Source organism: Macaca fascicularis, chromosome 4, assembly GCF_037993035.2.
Source record: "Macaca fascicularis isolate 582-1 chromosome 4, T2T-MFA8v1.1".
Classification (NCBI taxonomy): domain Eukaryota; kingdom Metazoa; phylum Chordata; class Mammalia; order Primates; family Cercopithecidae; genus Macaca; species Macaca fascicularis.
The window spans coordinates 40,393,548-40,409,849 of NC_088378.1; the positions used below are offsets into that span (position 1 = coordinate 40,393,548).

Consider the following 16,302-nt stretch of genomic DNA (forward strand, 5'->3'; position numbering starts at 1 on the left):
AGATCAGGGTCATTCTCTGGCAGCACTGCTCTTAACACAATATAATTAAGAATTTTGTACCACTTCTAATAAAAACTTGATGACTTAGAAGGCTTTCAGTTTGCTCATGATCACCAAAGTTTAAAGACATACATGAAAAAGAAAAACAGCCAAAATAGACCTACCGCTCTAAATTTTAAATAAAGCTATTCTATATGCTTAATCAACAGGAGGCTGGGAAAATATCACTGAGTTAAATGAAGGACAATCTGAAGACTCAAGAATCAATCTGAGTGAAGTTATAACATATGAGAAACCTAAAAGTAAAACTATGTCAAACATTTTATTTGGTGTTTCATGCTATGTTGATTTAAACAAATTAAACAACTTTGTTGAACAGATTTCTTTTTTAATATAATGACTGTGTACATGGACAACTGAAAATAGGGAAAACCCCCAAATTAATGTTTTAACAAATTACAAGCTGTTACTAAAGACCATATGCCTGGATTAAAACAAATAGTCCAATAGATGAAGTCTCTCATTCAACCTAGCAGTTTAACCAATTTCTCTCTTCATAAAAGCTGCACGTTACCGTGGTATAAATTTATCTTTTTTAACACTCCACATAAAAACATGTGCACCTTCTCCTTCTACATTTAATCTTTAGTAGTCTCTAAAATGGTAAAATAAAATTGAATTTATATTAGCAAATGAAAGTGCAAGTTTGTACAGCTAGGCTCAGCAGCAAAAGTGAAGAAGAAGAATGAAAGGTGAAAAGCTGACAGATGCCACGCAGAGCAAGGACTTCCATGAAGGTCCGTGTCCTGTGTGCCAAACACAGTCAACATTCCATCATTTTCTCATCGCTCTTAAACGAGCAAAACCAAATTCTTTTTCTATTGAAAGAAATATTAAATCTTTATTTTCCCCAACATAATTTGTGATCAGGTAAGGCAAAGAGAAGTCCACCATCACTGGGGACAGCAGCAACACACAGACTTCAGAAATAGCCCTGAATCATCAGTAACATTCTCTCGTGGTAACATCAGAAGGAATGCAGCTAACAAATTAAATTTGTAATGTTGTCACATTGTTCTAATTTATTTGATTAGTTTATCTGGAAAAACTTTATAAATACATTATGTAAGAGGGTAGTAAATTATTTTCTTGCTTTGAAAAAATAATGTTTTTTTCACATTTTAAAACATTTTAGTCTGCTTTTGCAAAAGGAGTTGCAAGAAAAACGTGACAGCTGGGTTTGCAGAATGTCCATGTACAAGTTGTATTTATAAGAACCTGGTAATCTGCCTATAATTTGCTTCTACAAATAGAGCTCTCTGCAATAATATTTTAACAAACAGGTTTAAACTCTTCCCCTATTCATTCTACTTGTAGAGCAAAGAGGTACTTATTTTTCAAGTATTATAAAAGGTAAAATTTTTTTTGCCAATTTTACATGTTAAGCTTTTAAGACCAAAAAAACATGCCTAGTCAGCCCATTTCTTTTATAACCAAATTATCTTGTCTTTTAAAGAATGCAGAAAAATATTGATTGCTAAGAAGGAGCACACTGGAAAAAGCCATTTTAAAGTATTGAAGAATGAGACGTATTTCTTTTTTCCTATTGATGAAAATGATTAGAAAAGCTATCCAGTCTGTTGTCTTTAGCTAGTTTTAATAAATCTTTTCAAAATGATGGTCAAGAACTCTTTAGAAAACTGGCGGAGGGGATGCTCCTTTATAGCATGAAAGGAATTCCATTAATTGTAGAAATTCTCATTAAATTTCAGCTTTGGTTCTTCAGAAGAAATACTCATATAACTTCTATATGAAGAGACAGAAAAAGAACAGATTAATATGACATTTACCTAAAATCTTATTTCAAGAATGCTATAGCAATACCTTAAATTTCTAAAATTTACTATACTGTTATATACACTTATATAAGAATAGGCAATTTTGTTAGGATTCACAGTCTTAAGTGAATTCTGTTACTCATAGGAAACACATGTTCTTTTCTTTACATCAGCTTAGGTCATAGCCTTCATTTTTCCAAGTGGCATACACAGATTGTACTTTTCTCGGTTAGGGATTTAAACATTCATTTCTCTTGTATCCTCAGTACCCGATGCTTAGGGTTCTAAACATATGTTGGAGGTTAAAATGAATGTCGATAAATCATCTAGAAGTTCTTTCCCTCCCTGTAAATCTGTAACATGAGTAGGAAGCTGTACTGGGCATGTTTCCAGCAACATACCATTAGCCGGATTGTTCCCAAAGGCTTAAGAATCAGAAAGTCAGACTGGGGAGGGCCCTTACAACCTCCTTTCAAATCCTAGAAAAGTGGAGTTCACTAAAGTGAGGTTCCACTTCTAAGGACAGTACACTAGAGGAGAAAAGAAGAGTAGCTTCATTTGGATGGGTGGTTCACATTGGTTACCTCACTGCATTAAAAGTTGATTTATTACAGATTCACTGATTGAATCTAGAAGGCAAAACAATTTGCCCACAAATAATTCTATATTGTCTCCCTTTAGTTATCCTGAATTTGGCCAGTTCTTTTCGTAGAAATATAACGAGATGCTGGTCAATACATGAAAGTCATCTTCAGGGAAGAGAAGTCAACAAAATTGAAACAGGTTTGAAGACACAGGGAGCGGAGATTATCCTGCTAATTCCTGAGACTGATGGGACTGTGCTGCTGAGCTGCTATGACCATTGAGTTAGTGATATTTGATATTACTCCTTCTTTCTTTGGGTCCTGATTGTTCTTTTTGCACAAAGACTTCAGGTCAAGTGTGGGTCAAAGAGACATTGTATAAGAAAGTCACAGGCAGTTTCAACAGCAACAAATCATTTAACAAGGAAAGATCCTTAGACTCAGTGTGATCCTATTCAGAGTACTGGTTTCATCACCTAAATTGTAACTACTCATCATGTCACATTTTAAAACGACAATAATTTATTACTCAGGTTGCCAAACCCAAATAAGAGAAAAATGGTGGTAGTGTTCAAATATATGAAGACCTGAGAAAGATGGAAAAAACTCAAATCTTTCTCTAGTGGGCAGCACTAGGCCGGAATGGTCCATAAGTATGGGGAGGCAGCCTTGTCTTTCTACAAAGCATATTCTGACCATGCACGCTGTTGGGTAATGGGTGCTGCTCTGTGCAGAGAGGCTGATGGACACCCACTGGGTGCTGCAGACGGGATTTCTGCACTGACTGAGAGAATAGGAGAGGGCTTAGAAGTTGTCCAATCCAACTCAAAATTCAATTTCTATGAGCCAGGCACAATCTTTTCCACTGTGGCTTACTTGGTCCTTTGAAGAACAAAGTGTTACCACAATCATACTGTAGAAGGTCGCAGTTTGTGTCCTCCCGGGTGTCAGATATTTCTGATGACTACAGAAGGGAGTTGGAGGCAAGCTTACCTGCAGTCTGTTGTGTCTGAACACCATCTACCTGAGGCAGGGGCCCAAGTGTCCCTTCATCATCAAAGGCCAAAATTGGATTCAAAGGAATTTCTGGGCTCTCACTATTGGTGACATCTAATTTGGATGGTTTAGATCCAATGGGTAAGTTTATAATTTCTTCAAAATTTTCATTCTGAACAGATACTCCATTTTCATTTGGTTGTTTTTCCAAATCGGGAGTGCTAAGGAATTTGAAAAATAAAAATAGAAATAAGTTAGTCTTAAAACTGGAAAACACATTATTAGGAAAACCAAAACGTTTTATAATGAATAATTTTATAAATTTACAATTAAAAAAATCAGACTGATAAGTCACACCATTACTAACAAAAAAAATAAATTGTGGTGTATTTGTACCTTAAATTCTTATTTAAAAAAATCTAGGTCAGGCACAGTGGCTCATGCCTGTAATCCTAGTGCTTTGGGAGGCTGAGATGGGAGGATTGCTCAAGGCCAGGAATTCAAGACTAGCCTGGTAAACATAGCAAGACCCCCCCCGTCTCTACAAAAGATAAAAAAATTAGCTGTGTGTGGTGGCACGCACCAGTAGTCCTAGCTATTCTGGTGGTTGAGGTGGGAAGATCGCTCGAGCTCAGGAGTTTGAGGCTTCAGTGAGCTATGATGGCACGCCTGCATTCCAGCCTGGGCTATGGAGTAAGACCCTGTCTCTAAACAACAACAAAAAAATTTTAAATCTGTTATTTTGTTATGAAAATTATCAAATAGAACAATTTATCAATTACAACAGATCATTAATAAAAACAAATCATCAGCAGCAGCAGTTCTACACATTTAATGATTTCTGCTGCAGGCATTTTTACATTTGTCTGATAAAGAGTACCACTTATGAAGACCTTTGCCTCAAAGATGAGGGGATTATAATTTGGAGAGGGGGAGTAAACGATTTGCACAAAGTCACACAACTACTGAGAGACAGCTGAGGCTGAATGCACAATCTCTTGATCTCTGGTCCTGTGTTTTTCTCATTAAGCCATTTCGCATACTTCCTAGATATTCCAGCCTCCTAAAGTCCTTGCATAATTTCATATATAAATTTTTGAAGACCAATCTTCTTATCTTTGCCCCTGAAATCTGCCTCTGACCTCATTTTGATCCTTATGAATTCATACTTAATATCTTGGATTTATTTTTGAGATATACTTAATTGGCCCCAAATACTTAATCTTCTACAGTTTGTCTCAGATTGTCACTCTCTCCAACCAAATTGGCAGCCCCTTATGTTATATGCTTATTATTATGCTTTACAACGTAGCCAAATAATGCCTATGCGTCAAATGAGTGCTAAACTAATTTTGCCATTCATTTCATTTCATTGCAGCAGTACACATATATGTGCAAGCTTCATAACTTGTTCAATGCTCAACAAATCACCTGTAGTCTCAGTAATACCAACTGCTTGAACATTGTTAGCAGGTCAGTTTGTCTTCTCAAATTGTAAAACAATGCTAATGTAAATCCAACCTTTCCATTGCGTTTTAAGACTTTGCTTTTTTTGCCCTATTGAATAGTTTACTTTCTTTTTTCTTTTTTGAGAAGGGTCTCACTCTGTTGCCATGGCTGGAATGCAGTGGTGCAATCTCAGCTCACTGCAACTTCTGCCTCCTGGGTTAAAGTGGTTCTTGTGTCTCAGTCTTCCGAATAGCTGGGACTACAGGGGAGCACCACCACGCCTAGCTAATTTTTGTATTTTTAGTAGAGACAGGGTTTCTTCGTGTTGGCCAGGATGGTCTTGAACTCCTGGCCTCAAGTGATCTGCCCCCATCGGCCTCCCAAAGTGCTGGGATTACAGCCATGAGCCACAGTGCCCAGTCAAAATAGTTTACTTTCTCTGCTGAGTGAGAATTATTGACTTTGTTGAACACATTCTAAAGCATTTCTGATTTGAATATTTATGTATTTTTTAAGTTATTAAACCTTCCTTTTTTATGGAAAAAATGAAGATGCCTGTCCTAAGTGTCTCACAAGGCATTGCAGAATACACTGAAAATATTATTTGTAAAATATTTATACAGAAATATTATACAGTATGATGATGCTTTTCTGCTATTTTGCCAAGGGAAGGGGAGGCTACTAGGCTTAATGAGTCTCCACAAGAGTACAGTCACACACATGTGCACATGCTGCCCCCCCAGTCACATGTGCACACACACACCTAACACCTACTGTTCTAAGTGCCTGGGCCGCCACACCCATCTTCCTGTTCTTGCCTAACACCAACAGCCTTTCTGTAACTAGGGAAACAATTGTGGTTCTTAATCCAGAGAGAATTTAAGTAGAAGTCCTGGCAAAGGATAAAGAACAGGATGTTATCTCCAGAGCTCCCTTTTCCTTGGCAACCTTAACCTGTCACCTTCCAGGCCTGCATGTACTAACAAGTCATAATGGCAATGGCTAACCCCAGAATCGAGCCAGTAGCAGATTTCATTTCCCCTCCACCTGCTCATTCTAATTGTTGGCAATCACAGGGATAACTGTGCCATATGCATTGGATGACAAGTCATGAAATGTTCAGGGGACATCGGGACTGGTAGAAACTATAAACTGAAACTGAAGTACTGGGGTTAGGGATTATGGATCCGTGTGTCCAGTCAGGATAGGAGCACCAGCTTCTGAATTCCCTGCCTTCAGTTACCTTCTGAAGTTTGAAGACTGATGTAAGACTTTTGAAGACCGCACACTTTGCTCCAGTCCAGAATGTGTACAGAGAGGGGTTGGGACCTTGGCAAGAATCTGCAGTCCACACAGCTTATGGAAGCCAGAACCTTATCTTTTCTTGATACTTATTAATTATGTTAAAATAAGTAACTTTTAAATTAAAAGGGATACATCTCTTCCTGTGTGAACAATAGGGGCTTGGGAATGTTACTTTTCCTTCAGGCCAAACTAAGAGCAATGATGAACTCAAGATCTGGAGGGAAAATGAACGGATCAAACACCAAAATTACCAAAAACTCCTTATTTAAAAAAAAGATGAACATTCTAGGAAAAGACAGCTCCCATACGGCTATGAACAAACATGAAATGTCTTCTGGAGTATTAGGAGGGTAAGGCAGTAGCTGTATAGGCAGCAGAGCTTCTTAGCCTCTGGAGTAGAGATTCTCTTCTGGGGGTGGAAGGACATCTCAGAATGACCTGAGAAACTGCAGATAACTTCCTCTGTTCCCATTCGGATATTCACCCCTGTCCTCCCCGACCTGTACTCACATGGATCTGTATCCTTTGTTTCCTGTTCCAAAGCAAGTTTCCTATCCATGAACAAGTATTTTCCTCAATTCTTGTGGGGCATCCTTCCATAAGTACTCTCTCTTAAGAACCAAATACGGCTTCTGAGTAAGAATGATCTGCTCAAGGGCATATATACTATTCATATATGTCATAAAGATATATTTCAAGTATTTTATAAACTTCATATATCTTACATAGGAAAATGTATATATTCATTTATAAAATTTTATAAAATCCATATATGTTATGAATATATATTCATATATTTCTTTGAGACAGGGTCTCACTCTGTTGCCCAAGCTTGAGTGCAGTGGTGCAATCACGGCTTACTGCAGCTTCAATTCGCTGGGCTCAGGCGATCCTCCCACCTCAGCCTCCCGTGTATCTGGGACTGCAGATGCATGCCACTGCTCTCGGCTGATCTTTGTATTTTTTGTAGAGATGGGATCTTGCCATGTTGCCAGCTGGCCTTGAACTCCTGGGCTCAAGTGATCTGCTTGCCTAGACCTGCTAAAGTGCTGGGATTACAGGTGTGAGCCACCACACTTGGCATATTCACATATTTCTTTACACCTTTAAAAGCTGGCCAGAATTGTGATAACTCAAACCCTCTTCCATTCTAACTAATGTCAGTGGGGAACCTGTCAGGGGGAAAGGAGATGGGCAAGAAAAATGGCTTTGGGGCAAAGGGGCCAGGCGTCTCACTCGGAAGTAAGGTGAGGAGTAGGGTTCAGGATACTTCTGGTACAGAGCTGCTCTATAACAAAGGATCTCAGTCCTAGCTGCTAGGAAAAGTAATGTTAGGGGGTTGCCATCCTCCTGGGGTGCTTCTAGACAGTTTGCTGACATATCTCGAGGTGGGTAGGGGCAAATGTAATTTAGTTCACAGCAATCATTTATTTACCAATGTATTAGGTACTAAAGACATTAGGAGAAGTGATACTTCTCTCTCAATCTGAATTAAAAGATAGTCATTCTGAGCAGTAGAGTTTTCTAGCAAAAACAAATTCTACCACTATACTTGCATGATCTGTCATGATGGATTTTCACAGAGTATCATGCACACCATGTTCTGTGGCAGGGACCCTGAGCATTTCCATTAATCAGTGATTTAATTCACAGTGGCAAGCTGGAGGGATCGATAACTCTACTTGAGGTGCAGAGTAGGGTATTTAATAAAGATGCTGACTGATCACAAGGATCATGGAATGCTTCACTAAAAATAATGCACTGAGATGAAAACCAAAGGTTTCATAAGCATTTTAAGGTTGATTTGAAACTAGGAGTGAAAGGAAATATTGATGGATGTGATTTGTCATTTAAAATTTTTAACAGGATTTCAGATGTAAAACTGTTTAAAAACGTGAGTTTCCACTGCATCAAAGGCAATGTTTATTCATTGGGAATGGGAAGCTGTTTTGGGGATGGATATTAAAGACAAGAATAGGCTGGGTGTGGTGGCTCATGCCTGTAATCCCAGCACTTCAGGAGGCCAAGGCTGGAGGACTGCTTAAGGCTCTGGCCTTAAGGCTCTGGCCTAAACTGCTTAAGGCTCTGGCCAAGAATTTGAGGCTAGCCTGGGCAACATAGGGCAACATAGGGAGACCTCATCTCTATAAAAAATATATACTTTAAATTAGCTGGGTGTGTGGCTCGCACCTGTAGTTCCAGCTACTCAGGAGGCTGGGGTGGGAGGATCATTTGAGCCGGGAGGTTGAGGCTGCAGTGAGCCATGCTCGTACCACTGCACTCCAGGCTTGGTGACAGAGCAAGACCCTGTTTCATAAAACAAAAATAAAACAAAATAAAGACAGAAATAAGCAAGCCCTTCTCTAGATGGAAGAGTATAAGTGGCAGAGAGCCCCAGGGATCAGTGCTAGGGTTAGTTTTATAATAATCAGAAGACAAGCAGGATAAAATTTAAGTATGCAGATAATGTTTATTCTTGGAAATGCAAGTCATAAAAATAGCCCCTTGAGAACAACAGGGAAAATCATGAAATGAGTGACAAGGCAGGCAGTCTGTAAAAGCAGTGGATTTAGAAAACTGTCAGCTGAGCGATCCTTAAAAAATGGTGAATGATCAGTCACTAAGGAGGTTAAGACATCTTGGGATCACTACAAACTATTCCTTGGTGATACTGACTCCTTGTGTTTTGATGGTTAAAAAAAAAAAATCCAATAAAATGCTAGGCAGGAAAAGATGGAATACCAGGAACAAACCAAAAGCATTATTCTACATCACACTGCAGCTACACCTAGTGTACTGTGTGTTTTCTGGACACTGCATTCATTTTAGGAGGATAAAGATAATGATATGTAACATTTGTATAGTATAACATAGTTTTCAGAACTCCTTCAGACACCATTTCACTGAATCTCCCAATACTTTGTGTGGAAAGTATCTCCATGTCCAGATGAGAAAACTAAGGCTTAATTAAGTAGGTTAACCCCACAGTTGCTGAACTTGTCAAAGGTAAAACTAGGGATCCAGCCTGGAACTTTTGGTTCTGAAGCTCTTTTTCCTCAACCCCATATTCATGCTGAAGAATCTCTAAAGAAATATGAATAAAATATTCAAACAGCTGAAGAAGGAGTCTTTTAGAGATAAGGTAAATGTGTCAGTTATTGATTTACTGCCTCTCAGCTCCAAATTCAGCCATCATTCCTGTTCTGTGAAACTGGATCTGGGCCTGTTAAATAATGATCCTTTGCCATTGCTGGAGAGACACTGCAGGACAGTTTTGCTTCCTGGTTGGCGTGTGCTTGCTCAGCAGGCTTCGTTAGCATACGTGTGCCTTTCCCAGTGCCTGGCTCCTGCAGTGCACAGTGGCCAGCAGCCTCCCCCCAGCGCCCCACTGGGGCAGATTCATGGTAGAGTGCTTCTGGGGAAACAGTCAACAGCTTTCCCAGGCACTCTAGAGGGTGGATCTCTGGCAAGTTCCGCAGGCAAGAAACCATAGCAACTTCTCTGGCATCCAATGAGTAACAGTTATATCCTCTCTAACAAGGTCTGGATTACAGACCTGGGGGGTAGGGGATCTTTCTTCTTGGGTGCAACACTAGGGTATGTGAATGCTCCTTGTATCTGCTATTCGTATATTCTTTCTTTTTTTTTTTTTTTTTAACAGGGTCCCACTCTGTTGCCCAGGGTGGAGTGCAGTGGCATGATCACGGCTCACCATAGCCTCAACCTCCCGAGCTAAAGCCATCCTCCCACCTCGGCCTCCTAAGTAGATGGGACTATAGACATATACCACTGCGCCTGGCTAACTTTTTGTTTTTTAGTAGAGATGGGATTTTGCCATGTTGCTCAGGCTGGTCTCCAATTGGGCACAAGTGATCCACCCGCCTCAGCCTCTGGGATCACAGGTGTGAGCCACCACACCAGGCTCCTATATTCTTTAGAATTCCCTTTCTTTTTTCCCTATCGTTCCCACAAGTTCTCTTTATTTCTTATAAGCCAAACCAAAATCATAGTTACTCCATCCTACTTACTCCAATCATAATGATAGTTATTCTTTAAATTTTCTCTGGTTTAAATCTTTTTTTTTTCCTTCTGATTAGACCCTGACTGATACAGTAAACATAATAGGAGTATTGAGCTTATAAAATAAGAGTAGACAGGGAATAGAAGTAAAACCCATATAACTATGAAGGGTATGGAAACTATGAACAATGACATTCTCTAAAGCCTAATTTATGATAACTATGGGTCCTAACCTTGAAACTGCAAAGAGCAACTATAAGAGAAATAAAAGTACTTCTTTACATCCTTCTTTTCTTGTACTTGCTGCTCTAACAGGTAACACAAGGCAAAAATACAGATTGTTTCAAGATCGATCTAGATGAATTCAAGGATGACAAATTTAAAAATCATTAAAGGAAGCAGAATTTCTTAGGCTACATATCACAAACTGTGTGTCATATAATGGGAACCAAACTTAACATCACATTAAACATTTCCTACAGGTCAGTGTCATTCAGAAACGTGCTGTTTCTCAAACTGGGGTCCTGTTCTTTACATGATTTTTAAAAATTTATGTTTTCACCCAGGTAATTTTAAAAAAATAACATACAGTCTGATCATCTGTCCGACTGATTATCACAAAGCTGACTTTTGCTACATAATTTCAGCACTCCATTTTCAGGTGTATTTCAAAGCATACTGATATCAGGTAGCACCAGCTTATTTGACAAGGGCTAATGACATGAACCAGCTGAACTGCTAAATAAATATGCTAGTGCCATATAAAAACCAAGTATCATCATGGCACTCTGTATTAAAAAGAGGTTAGGGGTTTTAAAGCAGTTCAAACAGAGAGAAGCAGTGAGTGAAATGAATCATGGTTATCCCTAATGCAAAAGGGATCAATCAGTACCATATGTGTATTACCCACTTATTTCAGAAAAACATCATTCTTCACAATAATTTCACTGATCTTGATTTTATAGCTTTATTTTTTTGAGACAGGGTCTCACTCTGTCACTCAGGTTGGAGTGCAGTGTTCTGATCAAGGCTCGCTGCAGCTTTGACCTCCCGGGCTCTAGCGAACTTCCCCTCTCAGCCCCCCAAGTAGCTGGGACTATAGTTGTGTGCCACCATGCCCGGCTAATTTTTGTATTTTTTTAGAGAAGGGGTTTCACCATGTTCCCCAGGCTGGTCTTAAACTCCTGAACTCAAGCGATCTGCCCACCTTGGCCTCCCAGAGTGCTGGGATTATAGGCGTGAGCCACCATGCCTGGCCGGTATTTAGTATTTGAGGGGCAAAAGCATTTAAGTGGCTACTGCAAACGTCCAGGGACTTGGTCAATGGGGGTGCCCTAGAAATGGAAATCAAGGGATAGAAGGGTAACATTGTGGGGGAAGGTTTAAAATGGTTTTATTATTTACATAAATTTGTGATTTGCTGTTTTGGTTTTATAAATGAACAAGGGCTACAGAAATTTTAAACCTAAATTTATATTTGTAAAAATGATACAAGTAACTCTGGGAATCTACTATATATATATCTACTATATATATAAAAAATATATATATCTACTATATATATAAAAAATATATATCTACTATATATATAAAAATATATCTACTATATATATAAAAATATGTATCTACTTATAGATATAAAATATATATCTACTATATATAAAAATAAATTTCCTTTATATAAATTGCTTTAAATTCCTATAAATATATATAAATTTCCATTAAAGGAAATATATATCTACTATATATAAAAATACATTTCCTTTATATAAATTCCTTTAAATTCCTATAAATACAAATTTCCTTTAAAGGAAACATATGTATAGTAATATATGTATAGTATATACATATATTTCCTTTAAAGGAAACATATATATAGCAGATATATTTAAAAAGATATATAGCAGATATATATAAAAATATATAGCATATATATATATATATATATATATTTTTTTTTTTTTTTTTTTTTTTTTTTTTTTCCTTTAAAGGAGAGACACTCTGGAGTAGATGGCCAATGGATTTCATATTAGGCTTATTCTTTTTTTTTTTTTTTTTGAGACGGAGTCTTGCTCTGTCGTCCAGACTGGAGTGCAGTGTCGCGATCTTGGCTCACTGCAAGCTCCATCTCCCGGGTTCACACCATTCTCCTGCCTCAGCCTCCTGCATAGCTGGGACTACTGGCGCCCACCACCAAGCCGGGCTAATTTTTTTGTATTTTTTAGTGGAGACGGGGTTTCACCGTGTTGGCCCGGATGGTCTGGATCTCCTGACTACGTGATCCGCCCGCCTCGGCCTCCCAAAGTGCTGGGATTACAGGCGTGAGCCACCGCGCCCGGCCAGGCTTATTCTTACATTCTGATGTTTATGTCTGATGCTTATCTGGACCTGCATGTATTGTCAGGTGAAAGTAGAAAAAGGCTATGCTTATGTTTCTTCCAGTGGTTTGACAGGGATCATCTTACATATATGACAAAGGACAATTTATTTGTTGGGTAGAGATGGATGACACCAGTAAGTTCATTTTGGTTTCATTACAAACTGTTGTTTTTCTGTGTGTGGAAAAGGCTAAAATATAACAGAATTTTATTATCTGTATCAAATATAGTAAAATTATTTTTCAGGTTCATATATAATGATTGATTTCTTGGTGATATTAACTACTGAAGAGAGTCAAATTATGCATAAATTTAACTTTACAGATCAGATAACATCATCAGTGGCTTAAGACGCTATGGTAGGCCAGGTACGATGGCTCATGCCTGTAATCCCAGCACTTTGGGAGGCCAAGACGAGTGGATCACTTGAGGTCAGGAGGTCAAGATCAGCCTGGCCAACATGATAAAACCTGTCTCTACTAAAAATACAAAAATTAGCTGGGTGTGTCATCTCGAACCCAGGAGGTGGAGGTTGCAGTGAGCCAAGATAACACCACTGCATCCAGCCTGGGCAACCGAGTGACAATCTGTCTCAAAAAAAATAAATAAATAAAAGAAACTATGGTAGGCATTGTCTGTTCCCCATAATAATGGGATTTTCTCTGTGGTATCTTTTACTCTTTTTTTTTTAAAGAAATCTCTGAAGTCAATGAATTCAACATAATAAATTATAGGGAATGAATTTAAAAGAACAAAAACTAAGAAAAAAATACCATTTAATATAGATCTTAGGTAATTACGACAGTAAAGTTATTCAACATAATTGGAAATGAATTATTAAGATCCCTCAGGGTATTCTGTTTGGTAGTATAGTAGGCAAAAAATAAATAAAAATTCCACTATCTCAGAAAGATATCACCACAATAGTAGGGTGACTTACCTTTTAATTGCTGTCCACTACATTATAAAATGTGATGTAGTGTCTGTGTTTTTGTACTTATCTTGGCCAAAAGCCACGAAACAATTATGTGTTTTTAGATTAAGAAAATAATTTGAGAACCTTCAATTGTCTGTTGGTAGCAAAGAATGGCATTAAAGACAGGAAGACTCATACATTAAGTAGATTTCCCAAATTTAAAAAGTCATAGCTAAATTTTTTTGAACATTATTAAAAATATTTCTGCAAGTTCTCTCTGATTGGATTTTTAGGTACAGGCTACGATTACCCTTATTTTTCATTTTTGAAAATGTTCATAAGATGCTGTTGATATAATTACAAGGAAAGAGAAAGGCCATCTTTCTTAAATCCACACTCTTTTCTAGGCTGTTGTTAGCAGTTGTCTGGTTCTTCAATAAGAAGCTCTGTTATTAATAATATAAGAAGTCTGACATCTACATGACTTCTATATGGAACAAACATGTAAGTCACTGTAATATTATGCATGGCTACAATGCAACTGTTATATACCATTAAAGAATGTGGATATGGTTCAGATCGGGCTAAATATATACAAATAAAACTAACCGATTATTACTGGTTTTTTGTTTTGTTTTTTGAGACAGGGTCTCACTCTGTTACCCAGGCTGGACTGCAGCAGCAGGAGTTTGGCTCACTGCATCCTTGACCTCCTGGGCTCATGCAGTCTTCCTAACTCAGCCTCCCAAGGTGGGACTACAAGCACACACTATCACGTCTGGCTAGTTTTTCTATTTTTTTGCAGAGATGGTGTTCTGCTATGTTGCCCAGGCTGGTCTAGAACTCTCAGCCTTAAGTAATCCTCCCTCCCTGGCCTCCCAAAGTGTTGGGATTACAGGAGTGAGCCCTGCACTTGGCCACTTGCAATATTCTTGGAACGGTCACACTAAAACCTCACCAACACATTTAATGACTCAGGAAAAAAGATATTTCCACTTTCTTGGAGTACAGAATTACTAGCTCAACCAAAAATCAATGAAGTCCCCCAAAATAATAAATCTTAATGTTAAGACTTTGAAATTCTGCTGGAGCTGGTGGGTAAAAACGATAATGTTTTACTTCAGCGAATGTCAGTGAAAACTCACCTCTCCACTGTCACTTTTGATTGGTGTGAGGTAACCACATGTGGGCTGCCTACTGGCTCTCCATTTCTCGGAGCGTTTGTCGTACATGGAAGTGCAGATACCTCTGGGCATAGCAAAGGAGACAGAACAAAGGGTTATTAACGTTCTTTTATTAGACCTAACCTCCAAGAGCCAGAATGTCTTGATTTATGTCCTGGCTCTGCTACTTACCATTTGGGAGACCTCAGGCACATCACTTAAACTCTTTGTGCCTTGGTTTCCTCATTAGTAATAGTACCTACTTAATAGGCTGTTAGAATTAAATGGATTAATATTAATACATGTAAAGGACTTAGAACAGTGCCTGGCACGTTGGAAGGGCTAAAATAAGTATTATTATCTTTCCTTGCACTAAAGTTACAGAAAGTATGTAATATTGAAACCAAAGCAACTGGTAAAGATAGCAGTAAGCTGACTTGATCAAGCTGATACTGAATATCTTTATGAAGGATTCAGAGCAAATCACCATGGAACACCATAAGTGTTAAAAATATTTTTGAAAACTCAGTTTAGTCCTATGCACACTTAGAATGATGAGGATTTCACGAATGGAAGGCAGTGTACTATACCTAACCATTCCACCTCATTATTCAAAGCTTAATGTTGCAGCCCACTTTAAGCTAACAGTATTGATGACTGCCTCTAAAATACAGGACAGGGTTACTTGTAAACCTTTATACAGGCCGGAGTTTCAGATATATCTGTGGTAGATTATGGTTTCAGCTTGATGTGGGGGAATAACTGAAATAATTCCTACCCCTCACCCCCTTGTCCCCTGCTTTTTTTGAGAAAAGGTCTCATTCTGTCACCCAGGCTGCAGTGCAGTGGTGTGATCATGGCTCACTACAGCCTCGACCTCCTGGGCTTAGGCAATCCTCCTGTTTCAGCCTCCCAAGTAGCTGGAACCACAAGTGCATGCCAACATGCCCAGCTAATTAAAAAAAAATTATTTGTAAAGACAGGGTCTTGCTATGTTGCCCAGTCTTGAACTCCTGGGCTCAAATGATCCTCCTGCCTCAGCCTCCCAAAGTGTTGGGATTATAGGTGTGAGCTACCTCACGCCTGAAATAATTCCAAGACAGTGTTATTTTACAACCTGGCACAAATTCAGTAAAGCTGCCAGAGGTACAAGAGATCTCATAACTAAGGCAGAAAACTAAGTGATAATTTCAAACTTGCCCAAATTTGCAAAGCTGGTGACAGGCAGCCCCTGAGAAAACATCTGACAGATCTGTAAACTCGCCTGCTTGCTTACCCACCTCAGAATTCTCTTTGTAGCACTGGTAACACCAGTCAGCCCTCAATCAGATGTGGGACTGGGAGAAGGTGAATATTTGTTAGGCACAGTTAATCCTCAAGCCTCCTTTTAGCAGTTTTAACTCAAATCAAATTTATGTGAGTGTTGACAAACACAGCTATGCCAAGCAGTAAGTTTCACCTTCCCTCTTGCCTTTGTTCATTCTTGGATTGATTTACAAAGAATACTGAAAGAATAGATAAGGAAACGGCAGGAAGAGGGAAAATGAAAACAAACCAACAAGGAGACTGGCCAGGCACAAACTACAGCATTAGCCCCTCAAATAATCCTGAGCTGGTGCAACTTACAGCCTAAATTGATCACTCTAACAACTC

At 38.6% G+C, this 16,302-nt stretch overlaps 1 protein-coding gene across 37 annotated transcripts in view; it reads right to left on the bottom strand.

Annotated features, from left to right (window-relative positions):
• Positions 1-303: 303 nt before the first annotated feature.
• MAP7 (microtubule associated protein 7) overlaps positions 304-16,302 on the bottom strand; it is a 209,718-nt gene continuing 193,719 nt past the window's right edge. For 31 of the 37 annotated variants that reach the window (XM_005551937.5, XM_015448711.4, XM_005551933.5 and 28 more), the window contains 3 exons: positions 14,632-14,734; positions 3,416-3,639; positions 304-1,806 (listed from right to left, as the gene is read on the bottom strand). In XM_005551937.5, the coding sequence (XP_005551994.3) occupies positions 1,796-1,806; positions 3,416-3,639; positions 14,632-14,734 (338 nt within the window). In that variant the 3' untranslated portion in view covers positions 304-1,795. Of the gene's footprint in view, positions 1,807-3,415; positions 3,640-4,006; positions 4,126-14,631; positions 14,735-16,302 lie in introns of those variants that run through there. The other 6 variants (XM_074037104.1, XM_074037102.1, XM_074037111.1 and 3 more) reach the window with 1 other exon arrangement.